This window comes from Artemia sp. Qi Xiang Cuo, chromosome 13 (genome assembly GCF_049724085.1).
Source record: "Artemia sp. Qi Xiang Cuo chromosome 13, ASM4972408v1, whole genome shotgun sequence".
Lineage (NCBI taxonomy): Eukaryota > Metazoa > Arthropoda > Branchiopoda > Anostraca > Artemiidae > Artemia > Artemia sp. Qi Xiang Cuo.
Genome location: NC_142806.1, coordinates 56,003,021 through 56,026,080, shown reverse-complemented (window position 1 = coordinate 56,026,080; position 23,060 = coordinate 56,003,021). Strand labels below are relative to the sequence as shown.

At 32.6% G+C, this 23,060-nt stretch overlaps 1 protein-coding gene across 1 annotated transcript in view; it reads left to right on the top strand.

Moving 5' to 3' along the window:
• The first annotated feature begins 267 nt into the window (after window positions 1-267).
• Window positions 268-23,060, top strand: part of LOC148945452 (innexin unc-9-like) — a 329,914-nt gene continuing 307,121 nt past the window's right edge. The window contains exon 1 of the mRNA XM_089099048.1: window positions 268-1,011. Within this exon, the coding sequence (XP_088955174.1) occupies window positions 268-1,011 (744 nt within the window). The remainder of the gene's footprint in view (window positions 1,012-23,060) is intronic.

The window sequence follows — 23,060 nt, the reverse complement described above, 5'->3', positions numbered from 1 at the left end:
ATATGATTTTGTATACTAAGATAATTTTTTTTCTGAAGTAAAAACTAGTATTTATAATTGTGGTAGACTGTTGATCTTTCTTATTAAATATAATGCATTTTCTATAGATAAATAAAAAAAAACCTTTTGGAAGAAACATATCAGCCAACTGCGTTTGAGAAACTAAAGGCAACGCTAAAGCGCTGTGTTTGATAATTCATCTTTATTAATAAAATTATTTCTTGTAGAAATTTGGAAAAGTGATCTTTATGGAAAAAGCGCCTGGGAATGGCATTTGTTATTGCCCTTTGTGACCAGCTATTCGGGGGGAAAGAACCAATTGACGATGTGGTTGACAAAGTGAATAGGAAATATACAATTGTCGTATTGATGGTATTGACAGTTCCTATATTTACCAAACAATTTGTTGGTGAGCCTATTGAATGCTTTTCGCCAACATTTTTTACTGAAGCACAGTCCAGATATGTCAATTCATATTGTTGGACATCCTCGACATATTATGAGACATACACTAATGGAGTAATTGGGGATAATGATGACAATCAGATTAATAGTAACGAAGTGAAAGTTAATTATTATCAGTGGGCTCCATTGATTTTGCTTGGAGAAGCGTTTTTGTTTTATCTTCCGTTTCTTCTTTGGAGGTTCGCTTCTGTTAATAATGGAGTATCCTTAAGCAGAGTGGCGAAAAAATTGGGCAGAGTCTCAGATACACCATTAGGTCACCCAGATCGACAATCTGTCCTCAGTGAGTGTTGTGAACTGATTCAAATTTTGACTCAAATTGATGGAGGTAATCGGCCAACATCAGCTATTGCTGGATCTGCCTTGACAATTCTGTACTTAATGTCTAAAATGTTATATATTGTGAATGTGCTTTTGCAGTTTTTACTGTTACAATTATTTCTCGGAGAAGGATACTGGAGTCATGGATTTGATATTCTTAGAGTTTTATTCCGAAAAAATGAATGGTGGTCAAGTCCTCATTTCCCGCTTCAGACGCTATGCAAGGTAAGTGATAAAAACTGATTTTGTTTACTGGAGTTGTTATCTAAAAAAACATAGTTGTCATTTTTAGCCTGCAGAACTAATTGATAAACAACAGTTTAAATAGCTTGCAAAAAGAATTGATAATTATGATTTTTTGTTTGTTTAGATTTTATACTGTATTGTCTTTTTTATTTCCTGATTCTGTGTTTTACTTAATATCCTTCCTTGACCAAACAGCTGATATCAACATTGAGTACTGTACTGTTTACACTGATAGTTACTGTGAAAAAAACTTGAATCTTACGCTCAGCTTTGTTGCCCTCCTTTGAAGTTTATATGTTCCAACTTTAAAATTCAACTTTAGAGAGATTTAGGTTCTGAAATCAGATATGTGGCGCTTTTAAGATTTAGGGACAAGCCAAGGTCCTGCGAAAGGCCTATACGCCAAGACGAAAAAACACTTAATCCATGATATACCTTAACCAAAAATGAAAGGAATTGCTCTGAACCTCTGTTGTAAGTATTCATCTATTCTAGTTTTAAAAATTATGCCTTAAACCATAACTCTGATTGGTCAGTCAAGAAATTTATGTTTGAAAAATGAACAATGTTCAACTCGAGAGAATTACGAACGGCAAACTTAATTGGCGCTGTAGTCTTGTGTAATTTTGACTTTATTGACAAATGTGACTATAATATGGCACGGGCATAACTGAAAAACTATCAAATCTCCTACGCTTTCAGCATTGTCTCACGATTAATTCTTACGGAGTTCAGATAGCAGCGTTAAATTCTGGATAGAGGTCCTATTTTACCACTATTTGAGAGAAGAAGGCAACTTTGGTTTGACCCCATGACAGTAGATATCTATATTATACTTTGCTGACACCCCTAGGAACCACTGAAGCGTATCAAGTTGAATGAACTTTATCTAGGTCATTCCCTAGGGCACTCTTGAGATTGAACGAACTTTATCTAGGTCTTTCTCTATTATACTTTGTTGACGCCCCTAGGAACCACTGAAGCGTATCTGGTTGGATGCACTTCATCTAGGTCATTCCCCAGGGCCCTCTTGAGGTTGAACAAACTGTATCTAGCTCATTCTCTATTGAGGTTATACTTTGACGGGACGTACTGGAACCACTGAAGCATATCAGGTTGAATGAACTTCATCTAGGTCACCCCCTAGAGCACTCTTGAAGTGGAATAAACGTAATTAAGGTCAATCTCTCTTGAGGTTATACTTTGCCGGGACGTATAGGAACCACTGAAGCGTATCAAGCTGAATGAACTTTATCTAGGTCATTCCCTAGGGCACTCTTGAGGTTGAACGAATTTAATCTAGGTCAATCTCTATTGAGGTTATACTTTGCCGGGACGTATAGGAACCACTGAAGCGTATCAATTTGAATGAATTTTATCTAGGTCATCCCCTAGGGCACTCTTGAGGTTGAACGAACTTTATCTAGGTCTTTCTCTATTGAGGTTCCATTTTGAACAGACTTATAGGAACCACTGAAGCATATCAAGTTGAGTGAAATTTATCTAGGCCACTCCCTAGGGACCCCTTGAGGTGGAATAAGCTTTACATAAGTGATTCTCTTTTATAATTTGTGTACAGCAATAGGAAGCACTGAAGAATATCAAGTTGAATCAACTTAATCAAGATTATACCCTAGGGCACTCTTGATGTCGAACGACCTTTATATAAGTCATTCTCTATTATACTTTGCGTACGGCACTAGGAACCACTGAAGCGTATCAGTTTGAATGAACTTTATCTAGGTCATCCCCTAGGGCACTCTTGAGGTTGAACGAAATTTATCTAGGTCATTCACTATTCAGGTTCCATTTTGCACAGATGTATAGGAGCCACTGAAGCGTATCGGGTTGAATGAACTTTATTTAGGTCATCCCCTAGGGCACTCTTGAGGTCGAACGAAATTTATCTCCATTTTGCACAGACGTATAGGAACCACTGAAGCGTATCAAGTTGAACGAACTTTATCTAGGTCATCCCCTAGGGCACTCTTGAGGTTGAACGAACTTTATCTAGGTCATTCTCTATTGAGGTTCCAGTTTGCAAAGACGTATAGGAACCACTGAAGCGGATCAAGTTGAATAAACTTTTTCTAGGTCATCCCCTAGGGCACTCTTGAGGTTGAACGAACATTATTTAGGTCATTCTCTATTGAGGTTCCATTTTGCACAGACGTATAGGAACCACTGAAGCGTATCAAGTTGAACAAACTTTATGGAGGTCATCCCATAGGGCACTTTTGAGGTTGAACGAACTTTATTTAGGACATTCTCTATTGAGGTTCCATTTTGCACAGACGTATAGGAACCCCTGAAGCGTATCAAGTTGAATAAACTTTATCTAGGTCATCCCATAGGGCACTCTTGAGGTTGAACGAACTTTATCTAGGTCTTGGTCAATTTATTTATTGTTTTCTTGGATGTTAACATAAGTTCAACAACAACTTGGATGTAGACATCTGGTTTTTGGATGTTTCTTGGATTTCAACATAAGTTCACATCAACAATTGCTAGATTATCGAGTCTAAAGGGACAGGGTCAATGACACCTCTTTCAAGGTCAATTTATTTGTTGTTTTCTTGGATGTCAACATAAGTTCAACAACATTGCTGAATATTTCCTGGAAGTCAACAACAATTGTTGGATTATTAATCAATGGCGAGGGTCAATGACACCTCTTATGTATTTTTTCAACTTTTTTTTTACATCTCGTCATGGTTTACCTTGTCACTGTTACATTCTCTTGATGTTTCAAAGTTCATTTTGGATTTCTTTCATTGAAATGCAAGAGTTGGAATATTTCAGTAGTGTTTTGTCGTGGTTTACCATGGCACTATTACATTCTCTTGATGTTTAAAAGTTCATTTTGGATTTTTTCGTTGAAATGCAAGAGTCGGATTATCTCACAAGTGTTTTGTCGTGGCTTACCATATCACTGTTACATTCTCGTAACTTTTCAAAGTTCATTTTGAATCTCTTTCCTTGAAATTCGAGATCTGGATTATTTCAGTAGTATTTTGCCGTCGTTTCCTTTTTTACTGTTGCGTTATATTGATGTTGCAAAGTTAATTTTGAATCTTTTTTCGTTGAAATGCAAGAGTTGGAATATTTCAGTAGTGTTTTCTCATGGTTTACCTTATCACTGTTACATTTTCTTGACGTTTCAAAGTTCATTTTGGATATTTTTCGTTGAAATGCAAGAGTTGGAATATTTCAGTAGTGTTTTCTCATGGTTTACCTTGTCACTGTTAAATTCTCTTGATGTTCCAAAGTTCATTTTGGATTTTATTCGTTGAAATGCAAGAGTTGGATTATTTCAGTAGTGTTTCGTCGTGGTTAACCATGTCACTGTTACATTCTCTTGATGTTTCAAAGTTCATTTTGGATATTTTTTGTTTAAATGCAAGAGTTGGATTATTTCAATAGTGTTTTGTCGTGGTTTACATGTCACTGTTACATTCTCTTGATGTTTCAAAGTTCATTTTGGATTTTTTTTTTTAATGTGAGAGTTGGAATATTTCAGTAGTGTTTTTTCATGGTTTACCTTGTCACTGTTACATTCTCTTGACGTTTCAAAGTTCATTTTGGGAAGGTTTTCGTTGAAATGCAAGAGTTGGATTATTTCAGTAGTGTTTTGTCGTGCTTTACCATATCACTGTTACATTCTATTGATGTTTCAAAGTTAATTTGGATCTTTTTCATTGAAATGCAAGAGTTGGATTATTTCATTAGTGCTTTGTCATGGTTTACCATGTCGCTATTACATTATATTGATGTTTCAAAGTTCATTTTGGATCTGTTTCTTTGAAATGCAAGAGTTGGATTATTTCAGTAGTGTTTTGTCGTGGTTTACCTTGTCACTGTTACATTCTCTTGATGTTTCAAAGTTCATTTTGGATCTTATTCATTGAAATGTAAGAGTTGGAATATTTCAGTAGTGTTTGTCGTGGTTTACCATGTCACTCTTACATTCTCTTGATGTTTCAAAGTTAATTTTGGATCTTTTTTCGTTGAAATGCAAGAGTTGGAATATTTCAGTAGTGTTTTCTCATGGTTTCCCTTGTCACTGTTACATTTTCTTGACGTTTCAAAGTTCATTTTGGATATTTTTTGTTGAAATGCAAGAGCTGGATTATTTCAGTAGTGTTTTCTCATGGTTTACCTTGTCACTGTTAAATTCTCTTGATGTTTCAAAGTTCATTTTGGATCTTTTTCGTTCAAATGAAAGAGTTGGATTATTTCAGTAGTGTTTGTCGTGGTTTATCATGTCACTGTTACATTCTCTTGCTGTTTCAAAGTTCGTTTTGGATCTTTTTCGTTGAAATTCAAGATTTGGATTATTTCAGTAGTGCTTTGTCATGGTTTGTCATGGTTTGTCAGTGCTTTGTTCGTTGAAAGTTGGATTATTTCAATAGTGTTTTGTCGTGGTTTACATGTCACTGTTACATTCTCTTGATGTTTCAAAGTTCATTTTGGATTTTTTTTTAATGTGAGAGTTGGAATATTTCAGTAGTGTTTTTTCATGGTTTACCTTGTCACTGTTACATTCTCTTGACGTTTCAAAGTTCATTTTGGGAAGGTTTTCGTTGAAATGCAAGAGTTGGATTATTTCAGTAGTGTTTTGTCGTGGTTTACCATATCACTGTTACATTCTCTTGATGTTTCAAAGTTCATTTTGGATCTTTTTCATTGAAATGCAAGAGTTGGATTATTTCATTAGTGCTTTGTCGTGGTTTACCATGTCACTGTTACATTCTATTGATGTTTCAAAGTTCATTTTGGATCTGTTTTGTTGAAATGCAAGAGTTGGATTATTTCAGTTGTGTTTTGTAATGGTTTACAATGTCATTGTAAAATTCTCTTGATGTTTTAAAGTTCATTTTGGATCCTTTTAGTCGAAATGCAAGAGTTGGATTATTTCAGTAGTGTTTTCTCTTGGTTTACCTTGTCACTGTTACATTCTCTTGACATTTCAAAGTTCATTTTGGATCTTTTTTGTTGAAATGCAAGAGTTGGATTATTTCAGTAGTGTTTCGTCACGGTTTACCGTGTCAATGTTACATTCTATTTATGTTTCAAAGTTCATTTTGGATCTTTTTCGTTGAAATGTAAGAGTTGTATTATTTCAGTAGTGTTTTTTCGTGGTTTACCTTGTCAGTGTTACATTCTCTTGACGTTTCAAAGTTCATTTTGGATCATTTTCGTTGAAATGCAAGAGTTAGAATATTTCAGTAGTGTTTTGACGTGGTTTACCTTGTCACTGTTACATTCTCTTGACGTTTCAAAGTTCATTTTGGATCTTTTTCGTTGAAATGCAAGAGCTAGGATATTTCAGTAGTGTTTTGTCGTGGTTTACCTTCTCACTGTTATATTCTCTTGACGTTTCAAAGTTCATTTTGGATATTTTTCGTTGAAATGCAAGAATTGGATTATTTCAGTAGTTTTATCTCATGGTTTACCTTGTCACTAGTACATTCTCTTGATGTTTCAAAGTTTATTTTGGATCTTTTTCGTTAAAATGCAAGAGTTGGATTATTTTAGCAGTGTTTTGTCGTGGTTTACCATATCACTGTTACATTCTCTTGATGTTTCAAAGTTGATTTTGGATCTTTTTCATTGAAATGCAAGAGTTAGATTATTTCAGTAGTGTTTTGTCGTGGTTTACATGTCGCTGTTACATTCTCTTGATGTTTCAAAGTTCAATTTGGATCTTTTTCATTGAAATGCAAGAGTTGGATTATTTCAGTAGTGTTTGTCGTGTTTTACCATGTCACTGTTACATTCTATTGATGTTTCAAAGTTCATTTTGGATCTTTTTCGTTGAAATACAAGAGTTGGATTATTTCAGTAGTGTTTCGTCGTGGTTTACCTTGTCACTTTTACATTCTCTTGATGTTTCAAAGTTCATTTTGGATCTTATTCGTTGAAATACAAGATTTGGATTATTTCAATAGTTTTTTGTCGTGGTTTACCATGTCACTGTTACATTCTATTGATGTTTCAAAGTTCATTTTGGAACTTTTTCTTTGAAATGCAAGAGTCGGATTATTTTAGTATTTTTTTTTCGCGGTTTAGCGTGTCACTGTTACATTCTTTTATGTTTTTAAGTTCATTTTGGATCTTTTTCGTTGAAATACAAGTGTTGGATTATTTCAGTAGTGTTTTGTCGCGGTTCACCTTGTCGCTGTTACATTCTCTTGACGTTTCAAAGTTCATTTTGGATCTTTTTATTTGAAATGCAAGAGTTGGATTATTTCAGTAGTGTTTTTTCGCGGTTTATCGTGTCACTGTTACATTTTATTTATGTTTCAAAGTTCATTTTGGATCATTTTCGTTGAAATGTAAGAGTTGGATTATTTCAGTAGTGTTTCGTCGTGGTTTACCTTGTCACAGTTACATTCTCTTGACGTTTCAAAGTTCATTTTGGATCTTTTTCATTGAAATGCAAGAGTTGGATTATTTCAGTAGTGTTTTGTCGTGGTTAACCTTGTCACTGTTACACTCTCTTGACGTTTCAAAGTTCATTTTGGATATTTTTCGTTGAAATGCAAGAGTTGGATTATTTCAGTAGTGTTTTCTCATGGTTTATCTTGTCACTTTAACATTCTCTTGATGTTTCAAAGTTCATTTTGGATTTTTTTTCATTGAAATGCAAGAGTTGAATTATTTCAGTAGTGTTTTCTCGTGGTTTACCATGTCAATGTTACATTTTCTTTATGTTTCAAAGTTCATTTTGGATCTTTTTTGTTGAAATGCAAGAGTTGGAATTTTTCAGTAGTGTTTTCTCGTGGTTTACTATGTCACTGTTACATTCACTTGACGTTTCAAAATTCATTTTGGATCTTTTTCGTTGAAATGCAAGAGCTGGATTATTTCAGTAGTGTTTTCTCATGGTTTACTTTGTCACTGTAATATTCTCTTGATTTTTCATAGTTCATTTTGGATCATTTTCGTTGAATTGCAAGAGTTGTATTATTTCACTAGTGTTTTATCGTGGTTTACCATGTCACTGTTACATTCTCTTGATGTTTCAAAGTTCTCTTTGGATCTTTTTCGTTGAAAATGCAAGAGTTGGAAAATTTCAGTAGTGTTTTCTCGTCGTTTACCATTTAACTGTTACATTTTCTTGACGTTTCGAAGTTCATTTTGTATCTTTTTCATTGAAATGCAAGAGAAAGAATATTTCGGTAGTGTTTTGTCATGGTTTACCTTGTCAATGTTACATTCTTTTGATTTTTCAAAGTTAATTTTATATTTCATTCGTTGAAATGTAAGAGTTGACATTTTTCAGTACAGTTTTCTTGTGGTTTACCTTTTCACTTTTACATTCCCTTGATGCTTCAAAGTTCATTTAAGATTTTTTTTTATTGAAATGTAAGAGTTGGATTATTTTAGTAGGGTTTTATCGTGGTTTTACCATATCACTGTTACATTCTCTTAATGTTTCAAAGTTCATTTTAAATTTGTTTTTGTTGAAACGTAAGAGTTGGAATATTTCAGTAGTATTTTGTCGTGGTTTACCATCTCACTGGCATATTTCAGTAGTGTTTTGTCGCATTTTACCTTGTCACTGTTACATTCTCTTGATTTTTCAAATTCATTTGGATTTTTTTTCATTAAAATGTAAGAGTTGGAATATTTCAGTAGTGTTTTGTCGTGGTTTACCTTGTCACTGTTACACTCTCTTGATTTTTAAAAGTTCATTTGGATTTTTTTTCGTTGAAATGTAAGAGCTGGAATATTTCAGTAGTGTTTTGTTGTGGTTTACAATATCACTGTTACATTCTGAAGATGTTTCAAAATTCATTTTGGATTTTTCGTTGAAATATAAGAGTTGGAATATTTCAGTAGTGTTTTGTTGTGGTTTAAATTGTCAAAAAACTACGTTTTCTAAAGAGTTAAAGAGGCTGAGTTACAAGGTCGAACCTTAAAATGTACAGGGATTAGGAGGCACAGTTGGGGGGCTGCCGCCCCCCAAATCCCCCGCTTTCGCAGCCTTTAAATAAAAAAAATAATTTTAAACTGAAAGTAAGGAGCGACATTAAATCTTAAAACGAACAGAAATTATTCCGTATATGAAAGGGGCTGTGCCCTCCTCAACGCCTCGCTCTTTACGCTAAAGTTTTTATTGTTTAAAAAAAAGAGTTGTGAGAAAGTCAAACTTTAGCGTAAAGAGCAAGGCGTTGAGGAGGGCATAGCCCCTTTCATATACGGAATAATTTCTGTTCGTTTTAAGATTTAATGTCGGGCTCTTATAGGAAAACGAGGTTTTTCGTAAATGTAAATTCGGGGGATAATTTTTTCGGTCTGAAAATATCAAAAGGCCCTAACAGGTCAAATTCTGCTTCGAATAAGTCCTCATTCACCCGGATCAGTTGCCAACTGTGGCCTGTAGGCGTGGATAACAACAAAAAAGAGAAATGAACTTTAAGTGGCTATATTTGATTTTTTGAAAACAGGGAAGGAGTGATTGGATTGACCTGAAATATCGAGGATATGCTCCCGGGTCCTGGGAAAGCTTAACCTCTAAATTTCAGATCAATCGGACAACGTTAAAGGAGGGCTGTGGTGGGAGGGTTCAAACTTCCGGCCCAGTTTACCCCATGAAGATAAAGTTGGAGGAGGATGAAATTTTGCACGTTTCTTAGTTTGAGCTTGGGCTACAAAATGAGATAACCGTGTCATCAAAGCCGTCGCTTTGCAACCTCTAGGACCTGATATCGCTTAAGGTTGTGGTGGGTCGCCTCTTTATAGAGGCACAAGTGTGCCTCCTTGACTGTTGCATTCTGAAGATGTTTCATAATTCATTTTGGATTTTTTTCGTTGAAGTGTAAGAGTTGGAATATTTCAGTATTGTTTTTCGTGTTTTACCAAGTCACTTTTACATTCTAAAGATATTTCAAAGTTCATTTTGAATTTTTTTTCCTTGAAATGTAAGAGTTGGAATATTTCAGTAGTGTTTTGTCGTGATTTACCTTATCAATGTTACATTCTTTTGATGTTAAAAAGTTTATTTTAGATTTTTTTTTTTTGAAATGTAAGAGTTGGAATATTTAAGTAGTGTTTTGTCGTGGTTTACCTTGTCACTGTTACATTCTCTTGATGGTTCAAACTTCATTTGGATTTTTTTCTGTTGAAATATAAGAGATGGAATATTTCAGTAGTGTTTTGTCGCAGTTTACCTTGTCACTGTTACATTCTCTTGATGTTTCAAAGTTCATTTTGGATTTTTTTTTGTTGAAATATAAAAGATGGAATATTTCAGTAGTCTTTTGTCGCAGTTTACCTTGTCACTGTTACATTCTCTTGATGTTTCAAAGTTCATTTTGGATTTTTTCATTGAAATGTAAGAGTTGGAATATTTCACTAGTGTTTCGTCATGGTTTACCTTGTCACTGTTACATTCTATTGATGTTTCAAAATTCATTTTGGATTTTTTTTCGTTGAAATTTAAGAGTTGAAATATTTCAGTAGTGTTTTGTCATGGTTTACATTGTCACTGTTACATTCTCTTGATTTTTCAAAGTTCATTTAGGATTTATTTTTCTTTGAAATGCAAGAGTTGGAATTTTTCAGTAGTGTTTTCTCGTGGTTTACTATGTCACTGTTACATTCACTTGACGTTTCAAAATTCATTTTGGATCTTTTTCGTTGAAATGCAAGAGCTGGATTATTTCAGTAGTGTTTTCTCATGGTTTACTTTGTCACTGTAATATTCTCTTGATTTTTCATAGTTCATTTTGGATCATTTTCGCTGAATTGCAAGAGTTGTATTATTTCACTAGTGTTTTATCGTGGTTTACCATGTCACTGTTACATTCTCTTGATGTTTCAAAGTTCTCTTTGGATCTTTTTCGTTGAAAATGCAAGAGTTGGAAAATTTCAGTAGTGTTTTCTCGTCGTTTACCATTTCACTGTTACATTTTCTTGACGTTTCGAAGTTCATTTTGTATCTTTTTCATTGAAATGCAAGAGAAGGAATATTTCGGTAGTGTTTTGTCATGGTTTACCTTGTCAATGTTACATTCTTTTGATTTTTCAAAGTTAGTTTTATATTTCATTCGTTGAAATGTAAGAGTTGACATTTTTCAGTACAGTTTTCTTGTGGTTTACCTTTTCACTTTTACATTCCCTTGATGCTTCAAAGTTCATTTAGGATTTTTTTTTATTGAAATGTAAGAGTTGGATTATTTTAGTAGGGTTTTATCGTGGTTTTACCATATCACTGTTACATTCTCTTAATGTTTCAAAGTTCATTTTAAATTTTTTTTTGTTGAAACGTAAGAGTTGGAATATTTCAGTAGTATTTTGTCGTGGTTTACCATCTCACTGGCATATTTCAGTAGTGTTTTGTCGCATTTTACCTTGTCACTGTTACACTCTCTTGATTTTTCAAATTCATTTGGATTTTTTTTCATTAAAATGTAAGAGTTGGAATATTTCAGTAGTGTTTTGTCGTGGTTTACCTTGTCACTGTTACACTCTCTTGATTTTTAAAAGTTCATTTGGATTTTTTTTCGTTGAAATGTAAGAGCTGGAATATTTCAGTAGTGTTTTGTTGTGGTTTACAATATCACTGTTACATTCTGAAGATGTTTCAAAATTCATTTTGGATTTTTCGTTGAAATATAAGAGTTGGAATATTTCAGTAGTGTTTTGTTGTGGTTTAAATTGTCAAAAAACTACGTTTTCTAAAGAGTTAAAGAGGCTGAGTTACAAGGTCGAACCTTAAAATGTACAGGGATTAGGAGGCACAGTTGGGGGCTGCCGCCCCCAAATCCCCGCTTTCGCAGCCTTTAAATGAAAAAGAAATTTTTAAACTGAAAGTAAGGAGCGACATTAAATCTTAAAAGGAACAGAAATTATTCCGTATATGAAAGGGGCTGTGCCCTCCTCAACGCCTCGCTCTTTACGCTAAAGTTTTTATTGTTTAAAAAAAAGAGTTGTGAGAAAGTCAAACTTTAGCGTAAAGAGCAAGGCGTTGAGGAGGGCATAGCCCCTTTCATATACGGAATAATTTCTGTTCGTTTTAAGATTTAATGTCGGGCTCTTATAGGAAAACGAGGTTTCTCGTAAATGTAAATTCGGGGGATAATTTTTTCGGTCTGAAAATATCAAAAGGCCCTAACAGGTCAAATTCTGCTTCGAATAAGTCCTCATTCACCCGGATCAGTTGCCAACTGTGGCCTGTAGGCGTGGATAACAACAAAAAAGAGAAATGAACTTTAAGTGGCTATATTTGATTTTTTGAAAACAGGGAAGGAGTGATCAGATTGAGCTGAAATATCGAGGATATGCTCCGGATCCTAGGAAAGCTTAACCTCTAAATTTCAGACCAATCGGACAACGTTAAAGGAGGGCTGTGGTGGGAGGGTTGAAACTTCCGGCCCAGTTTACCCCATGAAGATAAAGTTGGAGGAGGATGAAATTTTGAACGTTTCTTAGTTTGAGCTTGGGCTACAAAATGACACGTGATAATCGTGTCATCAAAGCCGTCTCTCTGCAACCTCTAGGACCTGAAATCGCTTAACATTGTGGTGGGTCGCCTCTTTATAGAGGCACAAGTGTGCCTCCTTGATTGTTACATTCTGAAGATGTTTCAAAGTTCATTTTGGATTTTTTTCGTTGAAGTGTAAGAGTTGGAATATTTCAGTAGTGTTTTGTCATGGTTTACCAAGTCACTTTTACATTCTAAAGATATTTCAAAGTTCATTTTGAATTTTTTTTCCTTGAAATGTAAGAGTTGGAATATTTCAGTAGTGTTTTGTCGTGATTTACCTTATCAATGTTACATTCTTTTGATGTTAAAAAGTTTATTTTAGATTTTTTTTTTTTTGAAATGTAAGAGTTGGAATATTTAAGTAGTGTTTTGTCGTGGTTTACCTTGTCACTGTTACATTCTCTTGATGGTTCAAACTTCATTTGGATTTTTTTCTGTTGAAATATAAGAGATGGAATATTTCAGTAGTGTTTTGTCGCAGTTTACCTTGTCACTGTTACATTCTCTTGATGTTTCAAAGTTCATTTTGGATTTTTTTTTGTTGAAATATAAAAGATGGAATATTTCAGTAGTCTTTTGTCGCAGTTTACCTTGTCACTGTTACATTCTCTTGATGTTTCAAAGTTCATTTTGGATTTTTTAATTGAAATGTAAGAGTTGGAATATTTCACTAGTGTTTCGTCATGGTTTACCTTGTCACTGTTACATTCTATTGATGTTTCAAAATTCATTTTGGATTTTTTTTCGTTGAAATGTAAGAGTTGTAATATTTCAGTAGTGTTTTGTCATGGTTTACATTGTCACTGTTACATTCTCTTGATTTTTCAAAGTTCATTTAGGATTTATTTTTCTTTGAAATGCAAGAGTTGGAATTTTTCAGTAGTGTTTTCTCGTGGTTTACTATGTCACTGTTACATTCACTTGACGTTTCAAAATTAATTTTGGATCTTTTTCGTTGAAATGCAAGAGCTGGATTATTTCAGTAGTGTTTTCTCATGGTTTACTTTGTCACTGTAATATTCTCTTGATTTTTCATAGTTCATTTTGGATCATTTTCGCTGAATTGCAAGAGTTGTATTATTTCACTAGTGTTTTATCGTGGTTTACCATGTCACTGTTACATTCTCTTGATGTTTCAAAGTTCTCTTTGGATCTTTTTCGTTGAAAATGCAAGAGTTGGAAAATTTCCGTAGTGTTTTCTCGTCGTTTACCATTTCACTGTTACATTTTCTTGACGTTTCGAAGTTCATTTTGTATCTTTTTCATTGAAATGCAAGAGAAGGAATATTTCGGTAGTGTTTTGTCATGGTTTACCTTGTCAATGTTACATTCTTTTGATTTTTCAAAGTTAATTTTATATTTCATTCGTTGAAATGTAAGAGTTGACATTTTTCAGTACAGTTTTCTTGTGGTTTACCTTTTCACTTTTACATTCCCTTGATGCTTCAAAGTTCATTTAGGATTTTTTTTTACTGAAATGTAAGAGTTGGATTATTTTAGTAGGGTTTTATCGTGGTTTTACCATATCACTGTTACATTCTCTTAATGTTTCAAAGTTCATTTTAAATTTTTTTTTGTTGAAACGTAAGAGTTGGAATATTTCAGTAGTATTTTGTCGTGGTTTACCATCTCACTGGCATAAATCAATTGTGTTTTGTCGCATTTTACCTTGTCACTGTTACACTCTCTTGATTTTTCAAATTCATTTGGATTTTGTTTCATTAAAATGTAAGAGTTGGAATATTTCAGTAGTGTTTTGTCGTGGTTTACCTTGTCACTGTTACACTCTCTTGATTTTTAAAAGTTCATTTGGATTTTTTTTCGTTGAAATGTAAGAGCTGGAATATTTCAGTAGTGTTTTGTTGTGGTTTACAATATCACTGTTACATTCTGAAGATGTTTCAAAATTCATTTTGTATTTTTCGTTGAAATATAAGAGTTGGAATATTTCAGTAGTGTTTTGTTGTGGTTTAAATTGTCAAAAAACTACGTTTTCTAAAGAGTTAAAGAGGCTGAGTTACAAGGTCGAACCTTAAAATGTACAGGGATTAGGAGGCACAGTTGGGGGGCTGCCGCCCCCTAAATCCCCCGCTTTCGCAGCCTTTAAATGAAAAAGAAATTTTTAAACTGAAAGTAAGGAGCGACATTAAATCTTAAAACAAACAGAAATTATTCCGTATATGAAAGGGGCTGTGCCCTCCTCAACGCCTCGCTCTTTACGCTAAAGTTTTTATTGTTTAAAAAAAAGAGGTGTGAGAACGTCAAACTTTAGCGTAAAGAGCAAGGCGTTGAGGAGGGCATAGCCCCTTTCATATACGGAATAATTTCTGTTCGTTTTAAGATTTAATGTCGGGCTCTTATAGGAAAACGAGGTTTTTCGTAAATGTAAATTCGGGGGATAATTTTTTCGGTCTGAAAATATCAAAAGGCCCTAACAGGTCAAATTCTGCTTCGAATAAGTTCTCATTCACCCGGATCAGTTGCCAACTGTGGCCTGTAGGCGTGGATAACAACAAAAAAGAGAAATGAATTTTAAGTGGCTATATTTGATTTTTTGAAAACAGGGAAGGAGTGATCGAATTGAGCTGAAATATCGAGGATATGCTCCCGGGTCCTAGGAAATCTTAACCTCTAAATTTCAGACCAATCGGACAACGTTAAAGGAGGGCTGTGGTGGGAGGGTTCAAACTTCCGGCCCAGTTTACCCCATGAAGATAAAGTTGGAGGAGGATGAAATTTTGCACGTTTCTTAGTTTGAGCTTGGGCTACAAAATGAGATAACCGCCGTCGCTCTGCAACCTCTAGGACCTGAAATCTACCTTGTCACTGATACATTCTCTTGTTTTTTCAAAGTTCATTTTGGATTTTTTGGTTGAAATATAAGAGTTGGAATATTTCAGTAGTGTTTTGTCATGGTTTATATTGTCACTGTTACATTCTCTTGATGTTTTAAAGTTCATTTTGAATTTTTTTTGTTGAAATGTAAGAGATATAATATTTCAGCAGTGTTTTGTCGTAGTATACTTTGTCACTTTTACATTCTCTTGATGTTTTAAAGTTCATTTTGGATTTTTTCATTGAAATGTAAGAGTTGGGAATATTTCACTAGTGTTTTGTCATGGTTTACCTTGTCACTGTTACATTCTATTGATGTTTCAAAGTTCATTTTGGATTTTTTTCGTTGAAATGTAAGAGCTGGAATATTTCAGTAGTGTTTTGTTATGGTTTACCTTGTTAATGTTACATTCTATTGATGTTTCAAAGTTCATTATGGATTTTTTGATGTTTTAAATGTAAGAGATGAAATATTTCAGTAGTGTTTTATCATGGTTTACCATGTCGCTGTTACATTCTCTTGATGATTTAAAGTTCAGTTTAGATTTTCCCTTGAAATGTATGATTTGGAATATTTCAGTAGTATTTTGTCGTGGTTTCTATTTTCACTGTTACATTCAAATGATATTTCAAAGTTGATTTTGGATTTTTTCGTTCAAATGTATGAGTTGGAATATTTCATTTGTGTTTTGTCGTGGTTTACCTTTTCACTGCTACATTCTCATGATATTTCAAAGTTCATTTTGGATTTTTTTTTTGATGAAATGTAAGAGTTGGAATATTTCAGTAGTATTTTATTGTGATTTCCCATGTCACTTTTACATTCTCTTGATATTTTAAATTTAATAATGAGAGAGATACGCAAAAAGTTGGGTTAATTTAGGTTAGGTTAGGTTGGGCTGGGTTAGGTTAGCCTATGTACAAGCGCATATAGGCTAACCTAACCTAACCTAACCCAACATAACCTAACCTAAATTAACCCAACTTTTTGCGTATCTCTCTCATTATAAACTTTAAAATATCGAGAGAATGTAATAGTGACATGGTAAATCACAATAAAATACTACTGAAATATTCCAACTCTTACATGTCAACAAAAAAAATCCAAAATGAACTTTGAAATATCATGAGAATGTAACCGTGACAATGTAAACCACGACAAAACACTACTGAAATATTCAAACTCCTACATTTGAAAGAAAAAGTCCGAAATGAACTTTTAAACATCATGAGAATGTAACAGTGACAATATAAACCACGAAAAACACTACTGTAATGTTCCAACTCTTACACTTCAAGGAAAACAAAATCTAAAATGATCTTTAAAACATCAAGAAAGAGAATGTAACAGCGGAACGGTAAACCATGATAAAACACTACTAAAATATTTCATCTCTTACATTAAAAAAAAATCTAAAATGAACTATGAAACATCAAGAGAATGTAGGACTGACAATGTAAACCATGGCAAAACGCTACTGAAATATTCCAACTCTTACATTTCAACGAAAAAATCCAAAATGAACTTTGAAAAAAAGGAGAATGTAACAGTGACAAGGTAAACCATGAAAAAACACTACTGAAATATTCCAATTCTTACATTTCTACTAAAAAAAAAATCCAAAATGAACTTTAAAACATAAAGAGAATGTAACAGTGACAATGTAAACCATGACCAAACACTACTGGAATATTCCAACTCTTACATTTCAACGAAAAAAATCCAAAATGTACTTTGAAACATCAATAGAATGTAAAAGTGACAAGGTAAACCATGAAAAAACACTAGTGAAATATTCCATCTCTTGTATTTCAATGAAAAAATCCAAAATGAACTCTGAAACATCAAGAAATTGTAAAAGTGACAATGTAAGCCAAGAGAAAACACTACTGAAATATTTCAACTCTTACATTTCAACGAAAAAAGTCCAAAAGGAACTTTTAAACATTAAGAGAATGTAACAGTGATAGGGTAAACCACGACAAAACACTACTGAAATATTTCACATCTTACATTTCAACGAAAAAAATCCAAAATGAACTTTGAAACATCAAGAGAATGTAACAGTGACAAGGTAAACTGGGACAAAACACTGCTGAAATATTCTATCTCTTACATTTCAACCAAAAAAAAAAATCCAAATTGAACTTTGAAACATTAAGAGAATGTAACAGTGACAAGGTAAACAGTGACAAAACACTACTGAAATATTCCAACTCTTACATTTCAACGAAAAAAAAAATCTAAAATGAACTTTGAAACATCAAGAGAATGTAACAGTGACAAGATAAACCACGAGAAAACACTACTGAAATATTACAACTCTTGCATTTCAAGGAAAAAAAATACAAAATGAACTTTGAAATATCTTTAGAATGTAACAGTGACTTGGTAAACCATGACAAAACACTACTGAAATATTCAAACTCTTACACTTCAACGAAAAACATCCAAAATGAACTTTGAAACATCTTCAGAATGCAACAGTGACAAGGTAAACCACAACAAACCACGTGGTAAACCACGACAGAACACTACTGAAATATTTCAACTCTTACATTTCAACGAAAAAAATCTAAAATGAACTTTGAAACATCAAGAGAATGTAACAGTGACAAGGTAAACTGCGACAAAACACTACTGAAATATTGCCTCTCTTACATTTCAACATCCAAAATCCAAATGAACTTTGAAACAACAAGAGAATTTAAAAGTGACAAGGTAGACCACGACAAAACACTAATGAAATATTCAAACTATTGCATTTCAACGAAAGAAAAATCCAAAATGAACTTTGAAAAATATAGAGAATTTAACAGTGACAAGGTAAGATACTACCAAACACTACTGAAATGGTCCAACTTTTACATTTCAAGGGAAAAAAAAATTCAAAATGAACTTTGAAATATCTTTAGAATGTAACAGTGACCTGGTAAACCACGACAAAACACTACTGAAATATTCCAACTCTTACATTTCAACGAAAAAAATCCAAAATGAACTATTAAACATTAAGAGAATGTAACAGTGATATGGTAAACCACGACGAAACACTACTGAAATATTTCAACTTTTACATTTCAACGAAAAAAGTCTAAAATGAACTTTGAAACATTAAGAGAATTTAACAGTAATATGGTAAACCACGACAGAACTATACTGAAATATTTCAACTCTTACATTTCAACGAAAAAAATCTAAAATGAACTTTGAAACATCAAGAGAATGTAACTGTGACAAGGTAAACTGTGACAAAACACTACTGCAATATTCCATCTCTTACATTTCAACAAAAAAAATCCAAATTAACTTTGACACATCAAGAGAATTTAACACTGACAAGGATAACCACGACAAAACACTTCTGAAATATTCCAACTCTTACATTTAAACGAAAAAAAAAAAATCTAAAATGAACTTTCAAACATAAAGTTAATGCGAATATGACAAGGTAAACTATGACGAAACACTACATAAATATTTCAAATATCGCATTTAGAGGAAAAAAAAATTCAAAATGAACTTTGAAATATCTTTAGAATGTAACAATGACTTGGTAAACCATGACAAAACACTACTGAAATATTCCAACTCTTACACTTCAACGAAAAAAATCCAAAATGAACTTTGAAATATCTTCAGAATGTAACACTGACAAGGTAAACCATAACAAAACACTAAAGAAATATTCCAACTCTTACATTTCAATGAAAAAAGTCCAAAATGAACTTTGAAACATTAAGAGAATGTTTCAGTGATATGGTAAACCGCGACGGAATACTACTGAAATATTTCAACTCTTACATTTCAACGAAAAAAAAAATCTAAAATGAACTTTGAAACATCAAGAGAATGTAACAGTGACAAGGTAAACCACGACAAAAAACTACTGAAATATTCCAACTCTTACATTTCAAGGAAAAAAAATTCAAAATGAACTTTGAAATATCTTTAGAATGTAACAGTGACTTGGTAAACCATGACAAAACATTACTGAAATATTCCAACTCTTGCATTTCAACGAAAAAAGTCCAAAATGAATTTTGAAACATTAAGAGAATGTAACAGTGATATGGTAAACCGCGACAAAACACTACTGAAATATTTCAACTCTTACATCTCAATGAAAAAAGTCCAAAATCAACTTTGAAACATTAAGAGAATGTAACAGTTATATGGTAAACCACGACAGAACTATACTGAAATATTTCAACTCTTACATTTAAACGAAAATAATCCAAAATGAACTTTGAAACATCAAGAGAATGTAACAGTGACAAGGTAAACTGCGACAAAACACTACTGAAATATTCCATGTCTTACATTTCAACAAAAAAAAATCCAAATGAACTTTGAAACATCAAGAGAATGTAACAGTGACGTATAAAGCACGACAAAACACTACTGAAATATTCCAACTCTTACATTTCAACGAAAAAAAAAATCTAAAATGAACTTTGAACCATCAAGAGAATGTAAAAGTGACAAGTTAAACCACGACAAAACACTACTGAAATAGTCCAACTCTTACGTTTCAAGGGAAAAAAAATTCAAAATGAACTTTGAAATATCTTTAGAATGTAACAATGACTTGGTAAACCATGACAAAACACTACTTAAATATTCCAACTCTTACACTTCAACGAAAAAAATCCAAAATGAACGTTGAAACATTAAGAGAATGTATCAGTGATATGGTAAACCACGACAGACCACTACTGAAATATTTCAACTCTTACATTTCAACAACAAAAAATCCAAAATGAGCTTTGAAACATCAAGAGAATGTAACAGTGACAAGGTAAACCACGACAAAACACTACCGAAATATTCCAACTCATACATTTCAAAGAAAATTAAAATTCAAAATAAACTTTGAAATATCCTTAGAATGTAACAGTGACTTGGTAAACCATGACAAAACACTACTGAAATATTCCAACGCTTGCATTTCAACGAAAAAATTCCAAAATGAATTTTGAAACATTAAGAGAATGTAACAGTGATATGGTAAACCACGACAGAACTATACTGAAATATTTCAACTCTTACATTTCAACGAAAAAAATCCAAAATGAACTTTGAAACATCAAGATAATGTAACAGTGACAAGATAAACTGCGACAGAACACTACTGAAATATTCCATCTCTTACATTTCAACAAAAAAAAATCCAAATGAACTTTGAAACATCAAGAGAATGTAACAGTAACAAGGTAAACCACGACAAAACACTACTGAAATATTCCAACGCTTACATTTCAAGGAAAAAAAAATTCAAAATTAACTTTGAAATATCTTTAGAATGTAACAGTGACTTGGTAAACCACGACAAAACACTACTGAAATATTCCAACGCTTACATTTCAACGAAAAAAGTCCAAAATGAATTTTTAAACATTAAGAGAATGTAACAGTGATACGGTAAACCACGACAAAACACTACTGAAATATTTCAACTCTTACATTTCAACGAAAAAATCCAAAATGAACTTTGAAACATCAAGAGAATGTAACAGTGGCAAGGTAAACTGTGACAAAACACTACTGAAATATTCCATCTCTTACATTTCAACAAAAAAAATCCAAATGAACTTTGAAACATCAAGAGAATGTAACAGTGACAAGGTAAACCACAACAAATCACTACTGAAATATTCCCACTCTTACATTTCAACGACAAAAAAAATAAAATGAACTTTGAAACATCCTCAGATTGTAACAGTGACAAGGTAAACCACAACAAAACACTAGTGAAATATTCCAACTCTTACATTTCAACGAAAAAAGTCCAAAATGAACTTTGAAACATTAAGAGAATGTATCAGTGATATGGTAAACCACGACAGAACACTACAGAAATATTCCAACTCTTGCATTTCAACAAAAAAAATCCAAAATGAACTTTGAAACATCAAGAGAATGTAAAATCAAAATGAACCTTGAAATATCTTTAGAATGTAACAGTGACTTGGTAAACCATGACAAAACACTACTGAAATATTTCAACTCTTACATTTCAACGAAAAAAGTTCAAAATGAACTTTGAAACATTAAGAGAATGTAACAGTGATATGGTAAACTACGACAGAACTATACTTAAATATTTCAACTCTTACATTTCAACGAAAAAAATCCAAAATGAACTTTGAAACATCAAGAGAATATAACAGTGACAAGGTAAACTGCGACAAAACACTACTGAAATATTCCATCTCTTACATTTCAACGAATAAAAATCCAAATGAACTTTGAAACATCAAGAGAATGTAACAGTGACAAGGTAAACCACGACAAAACGCTACTTAAATATTCCAAATCTTACATTTCAACTAAAAAAAAAAATCAAAAATGAACTTTGAAAAATCAAGAGAATGTAACAGTGACAAGGTAAACCACGACAAAACACTAAAGAAATATTCCAACTCTTACATTTCAAGGAAAAAAAAAATTCAAAATGAACTTTGAAATATCTTTAGAATGTAACAGTGACTTGGTAAACCATGACAAAACACTACTTAAATATTCAAACTCTTACATTTCAAAGAAAAAAATCCAAAATGAACTTTGAAACATCTTCAGAATGTAACAGTGACAAGGTAAACCACAACAAAACACTAGTAAAATATTCCAACTCTTACATTTCAACGAAAAAAGTCCAAAATGAACTTTGAAACATTAAGAGAATGTATCAGTAATATGGTAAACCACGACAGACCACTACTGAAATATTTCAACTCTTACATTTCAACGAAAAAAATCTAAAATGAACTTTGAAACATCAAGAGAATGTAACAGTGATAAGGTAAACTGCGACAAAACACTACTGAAATATTCCATCTCTTACATTTCAACAAAAAATCGAAATGAAATTTAAAAAATCATGCTGATGTAAGAGTTTCTAGGTAAACCTCAACAAAACACTATTGAAGTAATCCAAATCCCACATTCCGACGGAAAAAAAAAAACATCCAAAATAAAATTTGAACAATGCATAATATTCAACAATGACACTGTAAATCGCGATAAAAAATTAATGAAATATTCCAACTCTTGCATTTCAAGATAAAAAAAAATTCAAAATGAACTTTGAAATATCTTTAGAATGTAACAGTGACTTGGTAAACCATGACAAAACACTACTGAAATATTCCAACTCTTGCATTTCAACGAAAAAAGTCCAAAATAAATTTTGAAACATTAAGAGAATGTAACAGTGATATGGTAAACCACGACAAAACGCTACTGAAATATTTAAACTCTTACATTTCAATGAAAAAGTCCAAAATCAACCTTGAAACATTAAGAGAATGTAACAGTGATATGGTAAACCACGACAAAACTATACTGAAATATTTCAACTCTTACATTTCAACGAAAAAATCCAAAATGAACTTTGAAACATCAAGAGGATGTAACAGTGACAAGGTAAACTGGGACAAAACACTACTGAAATATTCCATCTCTTACATTTCAACAAAGAAATCCAAAATGAACTTTGAAACATCATGAGAATGTAACAGTGGCAAGATAAACCACTAAAAAACAATACTGAAATATACCAACTCTTATATTTAAACGAAAAAAAAAATCCAAAATTAACTTTGAAACATCAAGAAAATGTAACAGTGACAAGGTAAACCACGACAAAACACTACTGAAATATTCCAACTCTTACATTTCAAGGGAAAAAAA